Source organism: Berghia stephanieae, chromosome 15 (assembly GCF_034508935.2).
Source record: "Berghia stephanieae isolate SIO BIC M18660-M18661 chromosome 15, UCSD_Bste_1.3, whole genome shotgun sequence".
Taxonomy (NCBI): domain Eukaryota; kingdom Metazoa; phylum Mollusca; class Gastropoda; order Nudibranchia; family Aeolidiidae; genus Berghia; species Berghia stephanieae.
This window is the reverse complement of record NC_088374.1, coordinates 3,884,459-3,905,468: the sequence shown is the minus strand read 5'-3', so window position 1 is coordinate 3,905,468 and position 21,010 is coordinate 3,884,459. Positions and strand designations below refer to the sequence as shown.

At 42.5% G+C, this 21,010-nt stretch overlaps 1 protein-coding gene across 2 annotated transcripts in view; it reads left to right on the top strand.

Moving 5' to 3' along the window:
* Positions 1-9,860, top strand: part of LOC144960500 (uncharacterized) — a 96,758-nt gene extending 86,898 nt beyond the window's left edge. For both annotated transcript variants that reach the window (XM_078893665.1, XM_078893664.1), the window contains one exon: positions 121-9,860. In XM_078893665.1, the coding sequence (XP_078749791.1) occupies positions 121-9,713 (9,593 nt within the window). In that variant the 3' untranslated portion in view covers positions 9,714-9,860. The remainder of the gene's footprint in view (positions 1-120) is intronic.
* The last annotated feature ends 11,150 nt before the right edge of the window (positions 9,861-21,010 follow it).

Here is a 21,010-nt window from a genome sequence, read left to right as displayed (position 1 = left end):
TCATACCACTAGATGATTTAGCCGCACAAATAGGCAGTTTTGCGCAAAGTAAGATTCTGTCAACACGTTTTCTGATGTGCATAATCAAGATTTTGACCATTTTTATCCCCAACCACCCAGAAATCCCGGACTCCCCCAGCGAGTCGATGCCGTCAAGCCCCAAACGTGGCCACTCTCCTAATCCCCACCACCGACTCAAAGATTTCACCTCCACGCCCAAACAGCCCCATTCAGCCCATTCAGTGTTTGGCCCTAGTGGCGGTGTCCATAGCAACAACCCAAACAGCTCCGTCAAACACGCCGTGGCAGAGTTCTCCTCGCCAACCGCTGGTACCACCTCTGCTGTGGTGAAGACACCCAGCACCATCAAAGCTGCCCCATTTGTCAATCTGGATGCTTTTGACGAGGAAGACGACAGGCCAATCAATTTTGCCATGCGTACACAGGAACTCAATCTACTTCCCATCATGCCTTTCCCACACGCCAACCCCACGGTTCTAGGGGAAAGCGACCAACCTATCAATTTTTCATCTTTCGACAGAGAAGACGGTAATTCTCTATTCCCAAGTCACAGTAACTTTTACAGCCACCACCACCACCACCACCATCTTCACCAAAAACAACAGCGACACCAACAGCCAGTCACCTTCAGCACGTTCCAGAAAACTGTCCCCCCATCTTCTCACTCACCGCGCTCCCATCACCAAATGATGACTTACATGTCATCACTTTCTTCAAGTAACAACCACTTAAGCAATGTCAGTTACTCCCTGAACTTTGCTGTCCCGGTGAGATTCTCCAGTCCTCGTTCAAACAGAACCCCAATGCTTCCACCCCTCATTGAACAGGAAGTTGGGGAAAATGAATCTCTCATGTCGGGGAAGTCCGAGGTACCTGTGGTTTACGCCGAGGAAGGCACCCCGCCTAATTTCTCAGAAACAACAAGTTTGAGCAGCATTACACTAGACCAAGACATCCCGAATACAAATACTGCTGGCAACAGTAGCAATGATATGATTAATGGCCCTCCCATTCTAAGGATGTCCGTTATGGACCCTAACAAAACAACCCAATCAACTGTGGCTATTGTTGAAAATAAACAAGGAATTAGATTGCATCAACAACAACAACAACATCAACTAGTGCCATCTGGTGGTCCGGTTCAGTGGCTTGGACATAATAATCCAAGTAATAGAATGTTGACAAAACTGTCAGAGAGAGAGACACCAAATCAACAACAATCCAAACACAATTTATCTGATACAAAAAGCATCAGCATGAACAACCATGGCAAGCCGCTTCCTAAAGAGCCTTTGGAATTGTCAACCGTGACACCCAACCTGTCACAACAACAACAGCAACAAAACCTCCCGTCCACAACAAGCCTTGCCCACAGAATGCCAGCTGCCAACAGCTCCATACCTCCACCGACACCACCTCGTACATCTTCCTTACAAAAATCAAATTCCAAAGCGGACGAGGTGCCCTTAGCAAAACTACCACCCACTACATCAACAACTGCGTCATCATCATCGTCATCATCATCATCATCATCACCATCAACATCAGCACCAACACCTGCTCCAATGTTATCAACAACAGCTTTAACAACAACAACAACAACAACAGTAATGAAAACTGTAATAACGCCCGACAGCAAACCATCATCTTTGACAATGGAAAGCCTGAAACAGGAAGACAAGGACTCATCAATGTCTGAGGTATCTGAGGGAGAGGAAGACATCCTTGCCCAGTGCATCAGCTCTGCCATGCCGACTCCAAATTCTTCCTCCAGAAAAATTAGAAAGAGCAGCTCCGATAACGCCCTGAAGAAAAAATCGGGAATCCCAACCAAATCTTGTTCAGGGGAATCCCCGTCTGTGAAGACCAAAGCACCAACATCATTATCATCTTCATCAGGAAAACCATCATCGTCATTATCATCATTGTCGTCATCTAAATCAGCAGCCTCAAGCGTGGCAGTGCCTGCGGATTCCAATAAATCTGTCGGCCAAAACGCGTCTTTAAATTCTAAACAAGCTTGTGCTACATCATCATCGTCGTCTTCTTCTCAGAGGAGTTGTAGTTCAGGGACGAAAGTAAAATCTGCTAGCATGGCATCGACACCATCCTCATCAATGACTGGACATAAAGGAAATGAATCCAATCGTGTCAATGCCCCATTGTCACCAGCTAAGAGTTTGGGATCTGGCAGTACGGTTCGTACTAACTCCAAGGTAAAAAATACAGCTATAGTCACCCCAAATAAACGGCCCAGTAACAAAATACCAAATAGTTTCAGTCCATCAAGTCATTCCCATCCACACCATTCTATAACAGCTGTACCTGACACCGGTACGGCAGAAAGTGCCAACAAAGCTTCTGATCTCTCCCAAACGGATGCCAAAAATAATCGTAGCCAACACAACAATGAAATCAGCTCCCAGTGTAGCATAGACAGTAGTGATAATAATAACAAAACAACATCAACAGCAACACCTATGTCCATGTTGATGATGATGATGACGTCGACGTCATCACCAGGCACAGTGACGGCACCGTTGACTGCAGTCACAAACCCAGTGATCTTGATGAACAATTTGGATGAGTTTGAGTCAGACACAGTCTGTGCATTCGCCACCGAGGGAACTCCCTTGAATTTCTCAAATTCCACCTCTCTCAGTGACCTCAGTGCCTTGACTAGTGGCACAGACAAAACCAACCAGTGTCTTTCACCCAGGAGGCGGAAAGACGGGGGACACACAAAGAACCCCAGCACAGATGCTGACGACTATAACAACGGTAGCAAAACTAACCAAAACAATATGGCTGCTGGGGACAAGACAACTGGGGTTGTTTGGTCGGACGATGCAGCAAGTGACAACAGTTCTACCTGTGAGGAGAACGAGGACAAGCTCTTGTCCGATTTGATTCAAACTGGCATGCCTAAAAATAGATATGGTGGACCGAGCCACGTGATCGGTGCTGGGTCAGCCAGAAAATCAGCGTCCAACAGCGGTGGTCCTTTATCGTCCACGTCATCGACGGCATTCACCACCTCTGCTGTTACTGTCACTGTAACAACTACCTGCGACACTTTGACAGCCAGTGCCGTTTGTAACTTTAATGCTGGAACAAAACGACAGGCCTCGTACAATCCAGTGACACAACCGAGTCGGGACTCGAACCCCTCTGCTTTCATACCTCGGGTTTCCAATCTGAGCGTGGTGCCGCCTTTCCAAGACTTTCACTTGGACACAGTCAAATCGTATAATGTTGAAGGAACGCCCCGAAACTTTTCCACTGCCACCTCTCTAAGTGACCTGACCATTGACTCCATGGAAGGGCCAGGATCTTTTAGGGGAGGCTGTAGTAAAAAAGGAGGAGGAGGGAATACGGATGGAGGAGGAGGTGCAAAAAGACAGGGGAATGAGAGAGGAGATGGGAAATCTATAAATATGAATAGTGCAAGGGAAGGGGGAGGTGGAGGGAGAGGAGCAGGAAGCGGTGGAGGTGTAAGAGAAAACAACCAGGGACAACAAAGAAATTTAGGAAACAATGACAACAGCCAACATCTCATGGACTGCAAAGGCATTGAGTTTGGGGTCAGTCAATACCCTGTGACCTTTTCACCCCCATCAAACGACACACTGCACACTTACCAAGTGGAAGGAACACCCAACAGTTTTTCCAGACGAGATTCTCTTAGCTCTCTTGGAATAGCAGACAGTGACAGAGATGATTGTAACATAAGACGAAAGGCAGGCGATTGTAATGAGAAAGGAGCTGAGAGAGATCATGAAAGTGACAGCAGCCAATCCATTCCCAAGGAAAGGCACGTGATTGGTCAGTCCTCCGAGGACAGTAGCATTGCTGGAGACAAAGGCGTCGATGGGCCAATACGATTTGCCGTGGAAGACACGCCAGTCACCTTTTCCCGTAACTCGTCTCTCAGTTCCCTGACCAGCATCGACAGGATTGATCCCAACAACCTTGACGCTCTCTCGCCTTGTAAGAATCAAACGAGTGACAAGAAAGTGACGGCTGTTGACATCAGGGACAAACTGGAGTCAGGGTCCCATGAGGACATTGATAGTGACGAGGGAGGCGATTGTGACCCAACCCCATCAGAGCAACTTTTGCTGGAGCAATGTATCTATGCTGCCCTGCCGAAATCCCGTTTACCTCTAGGGGAAGAAAGCGCTAGGAGACACTCGCGTGCCAAGTTCTACATTCAGAGAAACTCTCCTGGATTTAAAAAGAATCCGTCATCATTGTCGTCCAACTTGTCTAAAAAAAGTACAAAAACCGGGGGGCTGGGTCAGTCGAATTGTAATAATGCCGGTCGACTTGCCAAAAGCTTTTCTTTAGAAATTCCCAAACACGAGGACACAGAGGATGGCTGTTTTGGCAATCCGGGCATCGGTGACCGAGACGAAGATGAAGGCTCCCAGTTGTCTATAGATGAAGGAAGCACAGGTTACGATAGTCTAATGACTAGGAGCTGCTCTGACACCAGGGAGCTGGACTTTGACTATCCCAGACAATCACGGTACAGCGCCTGGAGACGCCAGCGCCACATGTCACAAGAGGAATTGGGAATCGGATCGGAAAAGGCTCCATGTGACAGGTCCCATTCCCAGGATAGCCAACCCAATTGGAAGGAACAGAAGGAGATTAGCAACAAACTGGCAAAAAAGGCAGGGGAGAGAAGTGGGAGCAGGAGGCCTGGATCCTTGGACTCTCTTCAAAAGAGAGACTGTGGAGGATTGGATGAGTTGCAGACAGCGTCAGGAGGAGTCTGGGAGAGAAGAGATGGTAAGAATAATCAAAGGCAGTCGGACTACTGCGATGATGGAGTGAGAGATTTCGCTGCCAAAGTTAGGGAGATTTCAAACGACAGCATGGCTGGGTTGTTGGCGTTCCGAGATGTTGATGAATGGGACAAAGTCATCGTCGGTGGGAAATGGACCGGAGGAAGTTCTGGAGATCCGAAGGAAGTGGAACTGGAGAATGAGGTGGTTGATGTGGATGTCCTAGGAGGCGGTGGTGATGGGGGACGAGTGGGAGATTCCAGTGGCATTGAGCAAGATGGCGGTCTTGGTGATGATGATGATGATGAAGACGAGGTTGGTGGATATAGAGATGACCATGAAGATGATACCATTGTTGACGTGAATGACAGATTCGATAATGAAGAAAGAGATGGTGTTGAGAATGACGAGGACATTGAGAAATGGAATCCCAGATTTCACATTGATGATACTATGGTGGATGACCTTGAAGATGAGTGTCAGTCGGTAGAATTAACAGCAGAGGAAGAACATCAACTATTGATGGACAACATTCATCTGGTAGTGTCGGAGATCCACCAGCGTTACGACGACAGCAACACCAGTGGTACCAGATTGCTGAGTGTTAGTGGAAGTACCATTGATGAGGACATGTTTATACAACACGAGACTATCTCCTTGGTATCCAACGATTACAACTCAGACTCTAACAGTGAGAGTGGGGACCACATTTCTACAGGCACGACCATGAATTTACTTGGCAGTAATCCCACTGTGGATAACTCAACTGATGCCACGACATCCGCGTTTCTTTCTGATAAAAATCCACCCTCAAATGGCGCCAAGGTTCTGAAACCTGGATCAGCCCCTAGAGCAGGTTCTGGAATGGCAATGTCGGATGACCAGAATGCGCCAGGTAATAAAGGAATTCGGGGGAGGAGAAAACCGTTGTATCCTGGCAAACCGACGACAGCGTCAGCAAGTGTTTTGAAATCAACGTCCGTTGGGGGAAGAATCAATTTGAACAGCCATCAAAACAAAACGGAACCAACTGTCGTTGGAGGGGCAAAGTCTGGCACGGGAATCAGAAAGAATAAGAATGATGGGAAGGTGTTGACGGTTGCCAAAGTCTCTCCCAGAACTAAAGTGGTCAATCAGTCTGGTGTCCAGATTGGTTCTACCAATGGCAGTGCCGCTAACAGTCATAGCCACTCCAATACCACAGGGATTAATGCCAACCAGAAGGGAAGCCCAGCCATCGGAAGAGGACGAGGTGTAGCTCTGGCTGTTAGAAGTTCTAGCGTCGGTGGACGAGCGAGTCAAAGTCCAAGTCCCAGAAATAGAAAAAGTCCAGGAGTTGCGAATGCTGCCAGCACCAACCACAACGGTTGCAACAACAAAATTGTTGATGACACGGTAACCAATAGCAACCACGCGAAACAAATTGCAGGTCAACCTCGGTCAAAATCCAAACCCAGATCAAATTCCACCAGCAATATTTCCTCCCCAAGGACAATACCGACTCTGGTCGGGAAGAGAGAACCAAACCGGGATGTGAAAAGCATCCCGACCACATCTAACTCGTCACCCGGTGAAAACAAGGAAAACAAATTGGGAAGGGAAACGAGTGTAGAAGGGGAGGTAATTATGAGGAAGAAGAAAGCGTTGTCATCCAACTCATCATCTACGGGCTCCACCTGTCACCGCCACTCGTCATGCTCAGCGGGGTCTGACGGAGAAGCAGGAAGTCGTCTTTCCACAGGAAGTGTTTCCGAGTCTTGGACCAAAGCCCTGGACTCCTTCAATTTTATCGTGGATGAGGCACAGGATGGAATGGCTTACAAACGAATTCAAGCCCAGCGGAATTGCCACGAAGCCCCTGAGGCTTTGAAGAGGGCTTTGAAAACGCCAAGTAATCCATCGCTGGCTGCGTTGTCTCCATCGCCTGGTGTGCACAAGGAACAAAAACAACCAGAAAATGACCTGACTGGTGAGACGAATAAGGGCAAAGCCGTCAATGGGAATTCCAGAAAGACCTTTAGCAATAACAACAACAATACTCATGTGTCTAAAACAAGTAACGTGTTACCCAAGACTTCACCATTGCAGGCAAATGCCAAGAAATTGAGTGGAAAGTACAACACAACTACTATTAGCAGTAACATCCCTAAGCTGTCAGCCCAATCTACAACAACTTTAAAAACCTCCACAGCCAGGACGACATCCCTAGACAGCAGTAATAGGAAGACGCCACCCCCACCAACATCAACACGACCTATGACCCCTATTGGGAGTCAGGGTGGGAGCAGCGTTGCCAGTTCTAGAAGGTCGTCTAGTTCTTCTGTGTCATCTGGTATCCCAATGAGGAAAGTTGACTTGTCGAACTCTAACGCATCGCCCAAATCAGCAGACCACTCCAGTCCAAGTACCCCTGTGAGAAAATCGCCGGCTACAGGAGGGATAGCGGCCAAGCGGCCTTCGGCCACCTCCAAAATCATTTCTGTCTCTGAGCGATCTCCGTCTCGAGACAAGAAAAACACGTCATCATCATCGTCATCATCCGCATCCTCCCCGACTTTATCATCTCGTCTGACGACTACATCTACAGGCAAATCAAATATTGCCAGATACAACAATACACCAACTGGCAAACCATCCAGCTTACCCCCGTCGGGAATTAGGGCCAAAGCAGCCACCCTCCCAGCTTCATCAAGTCTTTCTACAACATCAGCCAAGTCAAAATCAATAGCGAGTGGTATCTGTAAAAGCTCCACGTATGAGAAAATTACCTCATCCATTCTTCCCTCATCTTCAGCACATGCGAATGGGCAGCAGGAATCTAGCTCTACCAATAAAAACACAGATACAAACTCAAACGACACACCAATCCAATCTGGCAAGAAACTGATTAAAAATTCAACTTTTACCAAAAGTGATAATAAACGTAAACCACAACGCATGAAATCTAACGACTCTTTAGGCAGCGAGGTGAAGAAAACTGAAGCATACAACTCTCCTGGAAGTGAAATAAGGAAAGGTGAAGTTTTTGAGTTGTTCGATGATTCGGATGATAAGTACAATGATAACGATGTCGATGTCGATAATGACAATGGTGGAATGAAATTTGCGAATGCCCGTAGATCAATTGAAGTAGAAATGAACCAGACATCTGACTCTTACCATCCATGTCCTAGTGATGATGCAGACGGCGACAGCCACAACGAAGACGATTGGAATGCCAGATATCACATTGATTCGAGCACGTTCAAGAGAGAGAAAAGAGACAAAAACATTCGTTGCGATTACCAACTCCCGAACGCTGATGAAACGTGTCGTGCCTCTCCTAACCCTACCCGCCAGTTCACAAGTGGTGAAGGCGTAGGCACGGATTTGGAATCCACTTTGTTGAAAATTGCCGGCATAGAAGGAACTGGCGTGGTTACGGATAGCTACGGCATCCTGGGGGGAAGCCAGACCTTGTACACTTACAATCACATCAACTCTATCAATAGGCCCCTCACTAACAGTTGCAATCGGAGTGACGGTCAAAAATCGAATCCGGTTGAAGAGAAGAAATGTAACGGTTCCACGATGACCAGCACGTCGACAAAGTCTAAAGTAGCTCAAGGATTGAAAAGATTTTTTGGTGGGGGGAAGCACAAGGATAAAGATAGAGAGGAGACGGATGGGGGTGTAGGGAAGAGTAAGAACAAGAAGAAATCAGGAAAGAAGAAAAGTAACAGTAAGGAAAAGTCAACACCAAACACGACTGGCAAAGTTGATGACAGCAGCCAGGTGACGATTAAGAAAAAAGATGAATATGGCAGCGTGGATAATATTGGTGGAGACAACAACGACGACGACGACGGCGGCATTGATGATGACGATTACAACAGTATGTCTGGCTCGTTCATTGAAAAAACAGTGGAGGATACAACAGCACCAATTACAAGGATGACGCATGCTGCAGCTGTACCAGTGTTGTCAGCCAATCAAAGTCACCGTCAGTGTTTACATCCGACCATGACAACCAGCCCTATGTCTAGTGTCATCAACGCTGCATTGACAACAACAACGACGACGACGACGACGACTGGCAAACTTGTGGCTGTACCACCCAACACCAACGGCCTCAGTCGAACGGAACATAAATCGAGTCCGTCGGCCATTGTGGCTCCTTTCAACTACAGCCCACCAGTCACAAACCTGGATTCAGCCACTGTTGTTGTCAATAATCATAGAAATTACACGCATGGTAGATCAAATTCTACCGTGTTAGTTGTAGACCTGGATCCTGGTGCTAGTTTTAACGATAGTAGTATTAGTAGTAGTAGTAGTAATAATAATAGTAGTAGTAGTAGTAATAATAATAGTAGTAGGAGCTCTAGAAGAAACAATAACGGTAGTATTAAAAATAACGATAGCCATAGTGACAATGATGATATGCATAAGGATATTTCCACACGAAATGGGATGAACCAATCGTCTAGCACAGTTATTGAACTCTCCGCTGAAACAGCTCAGATCAAGGAGGATGTTTTTTTCACCGGTGGAGATAGCAGGAAGAAGGCAGAAAGTCTTCCTCCTCAAGGAAAGAAAATGGAGGAGGAAGAAGATGGTTTCAGCGTGATGAAGGAGGTAGGGAAATCTGTTCTTACCAAGACAGACATGCTACTGGCACGACGGAAGAAATCCCTGTTGTCGACCAGCAGCACCACCACGACTAGATCGGAGGACAGTCTGAACAGTGACGTCAGTTCCACAGGAAGTAGGGGAAGTGAAAAGACAAAAAATATGTCTGGAGGCTCGGATGTTGATCATCTAGGTAACCATCATCATCACACACTCACACAACAACAACAACAACAAGCCAACCAGGCAGATGTTCATGGTCCATCCTGTATGGTTACCACTGTGTAAATATTTTAATATAGATAGATCAATAAGTAAATAAGACAATATATATATATCACTCACATTATATGGCCAAGACCTTCGTTTCTGTGGCTTTCGTCCACGTCTTCAGTCAGCATAACGTCTTGGCCATATAATATGAGTGACAATTTATATTTTATATTAGCTCTAACCATGATTATCGAGCACTTTCGCACCTACGAGTACACACCAACAATCATAGATATATATATATATATATATATATATATAAGGGTGGCTGAGAAAACCCGAAAAGATGCACAAATTTCATCAATTGAGTTTCTGTATACAATAGTGTAGACCACATCTACCACTTTAAATTTTCTCCCTATGTCTATTAGAACCCAAGTTATGAATTTTTTTCTGTATAGAATTTGTTGCTATGGGAAACACTTTATCTTCGATTTTGGCTGATATCTCGAATCGAAGCTTGCCGCATCTTCCCAGGTTTTCATCAGCCAGCCTCATATATTTAGTGTCAGTGCATGACATAATCAGTCGGAATGTGAAAATTTTGGATTTGCATTTTTTTATTTTTTTATTTTTGCATTTTCTGAAAGAATATGCCCACCAGAGCATTTTAATCTTTATTTGAAGTAAATTGGGTGATTTTTCATGAAGTTATGGTCAGATGTATGGGAAAGGTATCCAGCAACTTTTCTCATATTTCATACTTTTTCAACTTGACTAGCTGTAAAAAAATATTTAGACGTGAAATTAAGCTTTGATATTTTTTGAAAAAGTACAAAAAGGGTTGATTTAATCATTTTGGATAAAAATTGACCTTCTAACTAAACTTGACAATATCTTAGCTCAAACCTTTTCACCCTCCGATTGATTATTATATAATTCTCTGTAACTTATAAATACAGGTGCCTAAATCAGTCAAAAAAATGGAGATAAAGATAAAAGGAGTAAATCTGACTCATGAATGAACAACACAAGTCAAACGACGTTTCGGCCCTTGGCCTTTATCAAGTAAACACAGAATACATATATATTTATATTACGATTGTCATAATACGTATAGGCACAAACACATTTACAAATTTTTGCCTATGACAATCTAATATAAATATATATGTATTCTGTGTTTACTTGATAAAGGCCAAGGGCCGAAACGTCGTTTGTTTTGTGTTGTTCGTTCATGAGTCAGATTTACTCCCTTTATCTTTATCTCCAATGTAACTTATGCCAGATAAAATGCTTTGCGACCAGGAGCCAGAGCTGTGGATAATATTGATGAATAAAACACCTTTTAAAAATTTCTTGTAAAAAGTAAACAAACCCGAATACATCATCATCATCATCATCATCATCATCATCATCATCATCGTCGACATCATCATCATCATCATCATCATCATCGTCGACATCATCAACACCACCACCATTTTAATTTTATGGAGTAAATTTAATTTAACTTAAAGGGTTTTAAAAATCCTACAACAACTACAACCCCATCAGCAATCATCATCATCATCATCATCATCATCATCATTTTAGTAAATTTAATTAATTTCCTAATTATTGACATTGTGTATAAATAATCCTACATTTATTTATGTGTGTGTATTCAGTGTTGGGATTTTAAGATTATTATTATTATTATTATTATTATTATTATTATTATTATTATTATTATTATTATTATTATTATCACTATCATTACTGTCATTATTATTATTATTATTATTATTATTATTATTATTATTATTATTATTATTATTATTATTGTTATTATCATTATTATTATCATTGTTATTATCATTATCATTATTATTATTATTGTTAAAACTGAATTAAACATGGTGTCTTCAGTGATTTGAATGAAAACGTGTTGATCTCTTCTCTCTCTCTCTCTCTCTCTCTCTCTCTCTCTCTCTCTCTCTCCCTCTCTCTCTCTCTCTCTCTCTCTCTCTCTCTCTCCATCTCTCTCTCTCCATCTCTCTCTCTCTCTCTCCATCTCTCTCTCGGGTGGTTGGATGGGAGCATCACCCTTGAATCATATACCTATGATGTTCGCATGGGTGTACGATCCGATAGTGATGTCGTTTCTTCTTCTCTTTACTAGCCTATCCTGCTTCTTTGGTTTGTGATTGTATTTTTGACAGGGGATTTTTTTTTTCTGTAAATCCTCTGCCTGTTTGTTCTTGGTTATTTATAATTTAGCTTATGATATCTTTAGGTTATGATTTTGATTGACATTTGTACTATTTTTGTTAGATTGCTTGTTTTTTTGTTTCAGCGGTCTCTCATATAACCTCAATTGTGTTGGAAGAGACCTAAAGCAACAAACAAACAAAAAAAACAAACATCTCTCTCTCTCTCTCCATCTCTCTCTCTCTCTCTCTCCCTCTCTCTCTCTCCATCTCTCTCTCCATCTCTCTCTCTCTCTCTCTCTCCATCTCTCTTTCTCTCTCTCTCTCTCTCCATCTCTCTCTCTCTCCCTCCATCTTTCTCTCTCTCTCTCTCTCTCCATCTCTCTTTCTCTCTCTCTCTCTCTCTCTCTCTCTCTCCATCTCTCTCTCTCTCCATCTCTCTCTCTCCATCTTTCTCTCTCTCTCCATCTTTCTCTCTCTCTCCATCTTTCTCTCTCTCTCTCCATCTCTCTCTCTCTCTCTCTCTCTCTCTCTCTCTCTCTCTCTCTCTCCATACCGCAAGACCACATAGCCCCAAAGATTATTCAGATATTTAACTTACACTCGTGCCTGGCTGGGGTTCCTGACCTCCAATAGTGGGCAGGGAGGCAGTTACTGTGTCTTCTATCCCCCTATATCTGGATGGGGTTCCTGACCTCCCATAGTGGGTAGGGAGGTACATGCTGTCTTCTATCCCCCTGTATCTGGGTGGGGTTCCTGACCTCCCATAGTGGGTAGGGAGGTACATGCTGTCTTCTATCCCCCTGTATCTGGGTGGGGTTCCTGACCTCCCATAGTGGGTAGGGAGGTACATGCTGTGTCTTCTTTCCCCCTGTATCTGGGTGGGGTTCCTGACCTCCCATAGTGGGTAGGGAGGTACATACTGTGTCTTCTATCCCCCTATATCTGGGTGGGTTTCCTGGCCTCCCATAGTGGGTAGGGAGGTACATACTGTGTCTTCTATCCCCCTATATCTGGGCGGGGTTCCTGACCTCCCATACTGGGTGGGGACCCTGACCTCCCATAGCGGACAGGGAGGTACATACTACGTCTTCTATTCCCCTATGTCTGTTTTCCATCATCTGTCTTTGTCTTGGAATGAGATTACTTGGTTTTGTCCTGGCCCCGGTCGGATACCTTGGCTGGGAGGGAAACTGTCAAATGTATAGTTAAGTTTTGGAAGATGATATTTTTTTCCTTATAAATCATCTTTCTGTTATGCACTCTATTATATTTTATTTATGTATTATATATGGTTTGTAAACATTTGAGTGTATTCCTCTTAGTTGGGACCTGTGCTTGTGTCTGGATGAGACTTTTAGGTGATCTCAATTTAAATTTAAGTACACTGATAGTGTGCTCTTCGAATCTACATCTGTTCTCTTTTGAACCAATTCCCCTATGTCTGCCTTATTCTTGGGTGTTTTAATTTTAATTCTAGAACTTTTTACTATCCCATTTTTTCCCTTTTTACTGGCGCTGATATGACCTTAATGTGTTGCAAGCGCCGTAAAACCATTAAAAAAACCCAAAAAAAACATGACCTCCCATAGTGGGTAGGGAGGCACTTACTGTGTCTTCTATCCCCCTATATCTGGGTGGGGTTCCTGGCCTCTCATAGTGGGTAGGGAGGTACATACTGTGTCTTCTATCCCCCTATATCTGGGTGGGGTTCCTGACCATAGAGAATACAGGACTCTTGGTGGGGTTCCTGACCTCCCATAGTGGGCAGGGAGGTACATACTGTCTTCTATCCCCCTATATCTGGGTGGGGTTCCTGACCTCCCATAGTGGGTAGGGAGGTACATACTGTGTCTTCTATCCCCCTATATCTGGGTGGGGTTCCTGACCATAGAGAATACAGGACTCTGGGTGGGGTTCCTGACCTCCCATAGTGGGCAGGGAGGTACATACTGTGTCTTCTATCCCCCTATATCTGGGTGGGGTTCCTGACCTCCCATAGTGGGCAGGGAGGTACATACAGTGTCTTCTATCCCCGTATATCTGTTTTCCAACTTGCATTCTGTCTCTGTCTTGGAATGAGATTACTTGTTTTTTTTCCTGGCCCTGGCCGGAGTCCTCACTGGGAGGGAAACAGTCAAATGCATAGTTATCGTTTTGGGAGATGGTATTTTTTTCCTTGTAAATCATCTCTCTGTTATGTATTTTTACATTTGTTATTTTGAATTTATGATGTAAGCTTTTGAGTGTATTCCTCTTAGAGATTAGACTTATTGGTGATCTCAAACTAAGTACATTTATGGTATGCTCTTTGAATCTACATCTGATCCCTATTTGTTCCCAGTCCCCCTTTGTCTTTCTTTTTCTTGGATGCTTTAATTGTAATTCTAGAACTTTTTGCAATCCATATTCTTCCTTTTTACTGGCGCTGATATAACCTCCATGTGTTGTAAAACGCTTAAAAACAGAATACAGGACTGGAGACGACAACAGGAAGGAAAACGTCATCAAAAGTGGCTAGTGAGAGGTCGAGCGCCGCCATTTTCTTTTTTATTCAACTAGGGACCTGTGTAAAATTGTGAATCTCACCGTCGATGTATTACGCTATTGTTAAGGAATATAACACCTTTTTGAGTAGGCCTAAAAGCTAAAATCTAAAAGTAAAAAATATAATTCTGAGGGATTTGAAAGTCACATTGTTGAATTCAGCTTGAAAAAAGAAGAACATTGGTACTTACTTCATAAAAATCGGTTGAAAACCAACTGTTTTACGAATAAATTTGATTTTAAAAATTGCTTTTGTTCATTTTAGCTTTTTTTTAGCAACTTTTTTATTAATCGGCCGATTTTCTTGATTTTTATATCATTCTTTATATCTCAATGAGACGAGATCAGTGATATACTTTGTTTGTTTCAAATCTAACTAGAACATAATTTGGCTTTTTTACCTATCAACTGTGCCTGGATAATATATTCAGCAACGTGGTGATTGTGACGCAACTATGCCATGAGCGTCTTCCAGTGTTTCAACGATGGTTCAGTTCATTGTTGACGGCTGGGTGGGGTTCCTGACCTCCCATAGTCTGTAGGGAGGCACTTACTGTGTATTCAATCCTATATCTGGGTGGGGTTCCTAACCTCTCATTGTGTAAAATTCTCTCAGGTCTACAGGATCAACCAAGAAAATACTGGATAGCTGCAAATAGACTACGGTCGAAATCTACAAGAACAGCTACCGACATGTACAAATGGGGGCTCCAAGAATCACCAACATGCCCAAAGTGAAACCAAGAACCACAAGATGCAAACCACCTCGAACCAGATTGCCCAGAGACAAAACTGGAAGGGGGATTTGAAACCATCAACAAATGTGATGATGACTTCAGAACCTGGATTGATACCTTGAACATAAAAGTGTAGCCGAACGATACTACTACTACTATAGTGGGTAGGGAGGCACTTACATCTGTTTTCCAACTTCCTTTCTGTCCTTGTCTTGGAGCGAAATTACTTGGTTTTGTCCAGGCCCTGGTCGGATACCCTAGCTGAGAGGGAAACAGTCAAATGTATAGTTAGTGTTGGGAGATAATATTTTTGTCTTTGTTAATCATCTCTTTGTTATGCACTGTATTCAGCAATACCGATCTTACGGAAATCCCCGGGCATCGATTTGGATCGTTAAATGGCTCGAATTCATGCACAATATTGGGACACGGCGATTTCGTGTATGCTATTTTAAAAAATTCATTACATCGCTGTTTATCTATAAATTTGACTGAAAATTGGCACACATGATAAAGAGGTCATTTTAGATTATGTCAAACGGCAAAACTCGTGCGAATATTAGAAGACCGTTAAGACTTTAGAGGCTGGGTGGAGTTCCTGACCTCCCATAGTGGACAGGGAGGTACATACTGTGTCTTCTATCCCCTGTCTGTTTTCCAACTTGCTTTCTGTTTTCGTCTTGAATGAGATTACTTGGTTTTGTCCTGGCTCTGGTTGGGAGGGAAACAGTCAAATATATAGTTAGTTTTAGGAGATGATTTTTTTCCTTGTAAATCATCTCTCTATTATGCACCGTAGTATGTTTTGTTTATGTATTATATATGCTTTATAAACATTTGAGTGTATTCGTCTTAGTGGGGACCTGTGCTTGTGTCTGGATGAGACTTTAAGGTGATCTCAAACTAAGTACACTGATAGTGTGCTCTTGGAATCTACATCTGTTCCCTATTTGAGCTAATACCCCTTTGTTTGCCTTATTCTTGGATGCTTTAATTGTAATTCTAGAACTTTTTACTATCCTGTTTTCTTCCTTTTTACTGGCGCCGATATAACCTTAATGTGTTTCAAGCGCCGTAAAACCCTTAAAAACAAAAGAAAAACAAAACAGACTAAAGGGGGATAGAAGACACACCATCGGCGCCGGTCTCCGGCGACTGCAGACGTGCTTTGGCTGTGTTCTGTGTATTCACAAGTTTTATTGGATATTTTTACGATTATTCTTTATTCTTATTTATACAAGTTACACTGTATTTTTACACCGGGCCATTTTCACCACGACCACCATCCCATCCACCACTACTACACCATCATCATCACCACACGGCAATGACGGTTGATGCTATTCGACCTTAAGGACGAATGGGCCTACCCTTTTTACAAGGGCTGTAATTTATTCCTTGTGCATAGCTGTCATCTTTTTACTTTATAATCAAATGTCTATGGCCAGTATTTTTTAGAAATGATCTGTTAAGCCAAACCTATGTTCCTCCATTTTATTCCTATAGATAGAATGCGCTTGGCCAAGGAGTTCACAACATTGCCATCCGGAAGTATAACGGACCAACACACAAACTCTGTGTAACCATGAACTTTTATAGTCTGGTTGATACAGTTTAGTGAGAACAACTCACAAACGCGGATGGCAAAAACAATAACAAAGGCCTGAGTGACGTCATCTGCATACTATCTATTCATAAACTACGCTTCGTTTGCTGAGATCAGAATCCCCTCACCCCCCCCCCCCCCCCCCCCCCCTCCACCAACGGTTGACACATCCGCTCATCAAGCCGTGCGGAGGGTGTAGGAAAGGAGGAATCAAAACAAAATTCAGTCGTCGACACAATCGTCCTTTCTTGCCTTGCGTTGTGACTGGTAAAGTGCGCTCAGTGAAAAATAAAATAGATGAACTGTGCTCACTGTGTCGTCATTGCTGCGATTATAGACAAGCCTCTTTTATATTATGAGTCCTGGTTGACACCCAACACACCATCATCTGTCGTAGAAATCGACAACTATTCTCTAGCCTACACCGGACCGATTGAGACAGTTCAAATAAAAAACGGGCGGTGGTGTGTGCGTGTACATAAACAATAATTGGTGTGCATTATGTTTTCTTTATAAAATTTATGATTTGTAAAATATTTGAGTGTATTCCTCTTAGTGGGGAACAGTGCTTGTGTCTGGATGAGACTTTTAGGTGATCTTAAACTAAATACTTTGATGGTGTGCTCTTGGAATCTACGTGTTTCCTATTTGAACCAATTCCCCTTTGTCTTACCTTTTCCTGTGTGCTTTAATTGTAATTCTATAACTTTTTACTATCCCATTTTCTTCCTTTTTACTGGCACTGATATGACCTTAATGTGTTGCAAATGCCGTAAAACCCTTAAAAACAAAAACAAACTAAGCGGGAAACTAGATATTCCATCACAGCAAACCTGGATGGGGTTCCTGTCCTCCCACAGTTGGCAGGGAGGTAGTTGCTGTGCCCTCTATCACCCTGTATCTGTTTTCCATTTGCTTTCTATCTTTGTCTTGGAATGAGATTGCTAAGTTTTGTCCTGACCCTGGCCGATCTCCTTGGCTGGGAGGGAAACAGTCGAATGTATAGTAATAGTTTTGGGAGGTGATCTTTATCCCCCTTGTAAATCATCTTTGTCTTATATGCTGTTATTTTCATTTTAAACATATAATTTGTAAACACTTGAGTGTATTCCTCTTAGTGGGATCTTGTGATGTTGTCTGGGTGAGACTTTTAGGTGATCTCAAACTAAGTACACTGATAGTGTGCTCTTGGAATCGACATCTGTTCCCTATTTGAACCCTTCCCCCTATGTCTTACTGTATCCTCAAATCCTTTTAATTGTACATCTAGAATGTTTTTACTCTCCCATTTTCTTCCTTTTTACTGGCGCTGATATGACCTAAATGTGTTGCAATCACCGTAAACCCCTTAAAAACATAAAACATAAACAAACTAAGTTGGAAACTAGATAATCCATCACATCAAACAAAGGTCTGATGCCAACAGATATATACAACATTTTCAAATTGGTGTCAACAATCTTGCCGAAGGTAAAAAGAACATTTGTGCTTGAGGCGCGTCTCGACCTTGGGACTCATCCGTGTCTCAGTACATTGGATGTAAGTGCTTCAAAAAATTAATAATGGGGGGTTCGAACCATCGTTATATGAAACGATGCACGAGGAGAAAGAGGGAGAATTTATTGAGTTCTCTTGACTGGACACGTTACCGACCGCGTACAGCGGTTGCGTTTTACTTTATTTTATTACTTATATGTTCCGTGGTGTTCTTTATTCGTGTGTGTGTGTGTGTGTGGGGGGGGGGGGGGGGGCAAGCAGGATGAATGGGTAGGTGGAGCTGTGTCGTTCCTATTTGTAATTTAGATGGAATGCTAGGTTATGTTATAAATTTATCGTAATTATTAGCCTTGATTTCCTTTCCGTTATTATAATAAATTTATCTACCATGGTCAATACGTGAAGTACAACCTCTTTCCACCTTCTCTCTTTTCTCTTCCAGGCTGGGCTCAGGGCATCGGCCCGATCTGTAGGGAAACGTATCATTGGAAACCCCCTATCTTCTATAATTTCTCCTAGTCTTTAAATTGCTCTACCGACTCGCCGGGACGAGCCCGAATCATCACCCCAGTAACCCATCCGTCCGAAGATGGGTGCCAAACCACTAGACCACAATGACTTTTAAAGAACATCATTTGTCTTTGACAATTTTTGAATTTTTAGACACTTGTGCTTTCAAAGTAAATGGGTGGGGTTCCTACCTCCCATAGTGGGCAGGGAGGTACTTCTTTATCTGTTTTCCAATTGCTTTCTGTCTTTGTCTTGGAGTGAGATTGTCTGGTCTTGTCCTGACCTTGGCCGGAGTCTTTGGCTGGGAGGGAAACAGTCGAATGTATAGTTATAGTTTTGGGAGATGATATTTTTCCCCTGTAAATCACTTCTCTGTTATGCATTGTATTATGATTAGTTTATATATTATATTATATGATTTGTAAACATTTGAGTGTATTCCTCTTAGTTGGGACTTGTGCTTGTGTCTGGATGAGACTTTTAGGTGATCTCAAAGTACTTTGACGGTGTGCTCTTGGAATCTACATTTGTTCCCTATTTGAACCAATTCTCCTTTTTCTCAGCTTTTCTTTTGTGCTTTAATTGTAATTCTAGAACTTTTTACTATCCCATTTCTTCCTTTTTACTGGCGCTGATATTACCTTAATGTGTTGTAAGCGCCGTAAAACGCTTAAAAACAAAAACATTTTCAAAGTAACTGTAGTTTCATCCATGTATGTGATAAAAATAACGTTCGTGAGATGAAACTTTAACTCAATCGATTCATTTCATTGATTTTATTGTCATATGCTATAGGATAGGCCAAAAAATAGATCCTTATGAGAGTCCATCATCTGATGTGTGATAAAAACTTGATCTTGGCTGGAGAGAAAAATTTAAGGAAATATAGATTTCATGTTTGATGCATCATATTAAAATAATATTTGCTCATGGAGTATTCTCTTTTAGTTCTCACACTAGCTACATACTTAAGTCTCATCGGCCATAAGGGAAATTGATGTCAATACGTTTCAAAGACAAATCAGTTATTCAAGGACCTAAACAAAATTATTTAACCGGCTATGTGGTCTTGTGGTATGACACTCGTTATCGGATTGGAAGATCCTGGGTTCGAGCCTCGCTCGGCGCATAGTTGACACCTTGGAAAGGCTCGTTTACCACCGTACTCAGCGGTGTTCGTTTTACGTTATAGTTTTTACAATTTTATATCCGTGGGTGTTTCGTTCTAATCTGTCGTGTTGCTGTGTGGATGCGGGGACCCCTGTAAGCGCCGAGCAGTTAATGGGTATTGCGCTGTGTCTTCATTGTATTTAGATAATGGATTATGATATGAAATATGTAATTTTTATCCTTGATTTCATGAAGCCGTTATTATAAAAATCCATCCCAGGTCAAAACGTCACAACTTTACACGTTTTCTTTCATCTTCAGCTGTTTTTTATCTGCATGTTGTATCTGTAGGTGAAAAACAGTATCATTGAAAACCCCCTATCATTCTATTCTTTCATACATATTCTGTAAATTGCTATCAACAGATCCCATTACGGGAAGAACCCATGAATTCATAACGCAAGTAACCATACGTCCAAGAATGGTTGCCTAAAGCCACTAGTGAACAAATGACGTTTTAAGAACCATTTTTTTTGACGACAACTTTGGATACTTTTTAACACTTGATGCGTTTGAAAGTAATGGTGGGGTCCTACCTCCCATAGTAGCAAGGAGGTACTGCTATATCTTCTTTCCCATTCCTTTCCTGTTTCCTGTTTGTCTTGGAGTAGATTTCTGTTTTGTCCTGACCTGGCCGGAGTCCTTGGCTGGGAGGGAAACAGTGAATGTATAGTTATAGTTTTGGGAGATGATTTTTTCCCTGTAAATCATCTCTCTGTTATGCATTGTATTATGATTAGTTTAATATTATATTATATGATTTGTAAACATTTGAGTGTATTCCTCTTAGTTGGGACTTGTGCTTGTGTCTGGATGAGACTTTTAGGTGATCTCAAACTAAGTACTTTGACGGTGTGCTCTTGGAATCTACATTTGTTCCCTATTTGAACAAATTCTCCTTTTTTCAGCTTTTCTTTTGTGCTTTAATTGCTAATTCTAGAACTTTTTACTATCCCATTTCTTCCTTTTTACTGGCGCTGATATTACCTTAATGTGTTGCAAGCGCCGTAAAACGCTTAAAAACAAAAACATTTTCAAAGTAACTGTAGTTTCATCCATGTATGTGATAAAAATAACGTTCGTGAGATGAAACTTTAACTCAATCGATTATTT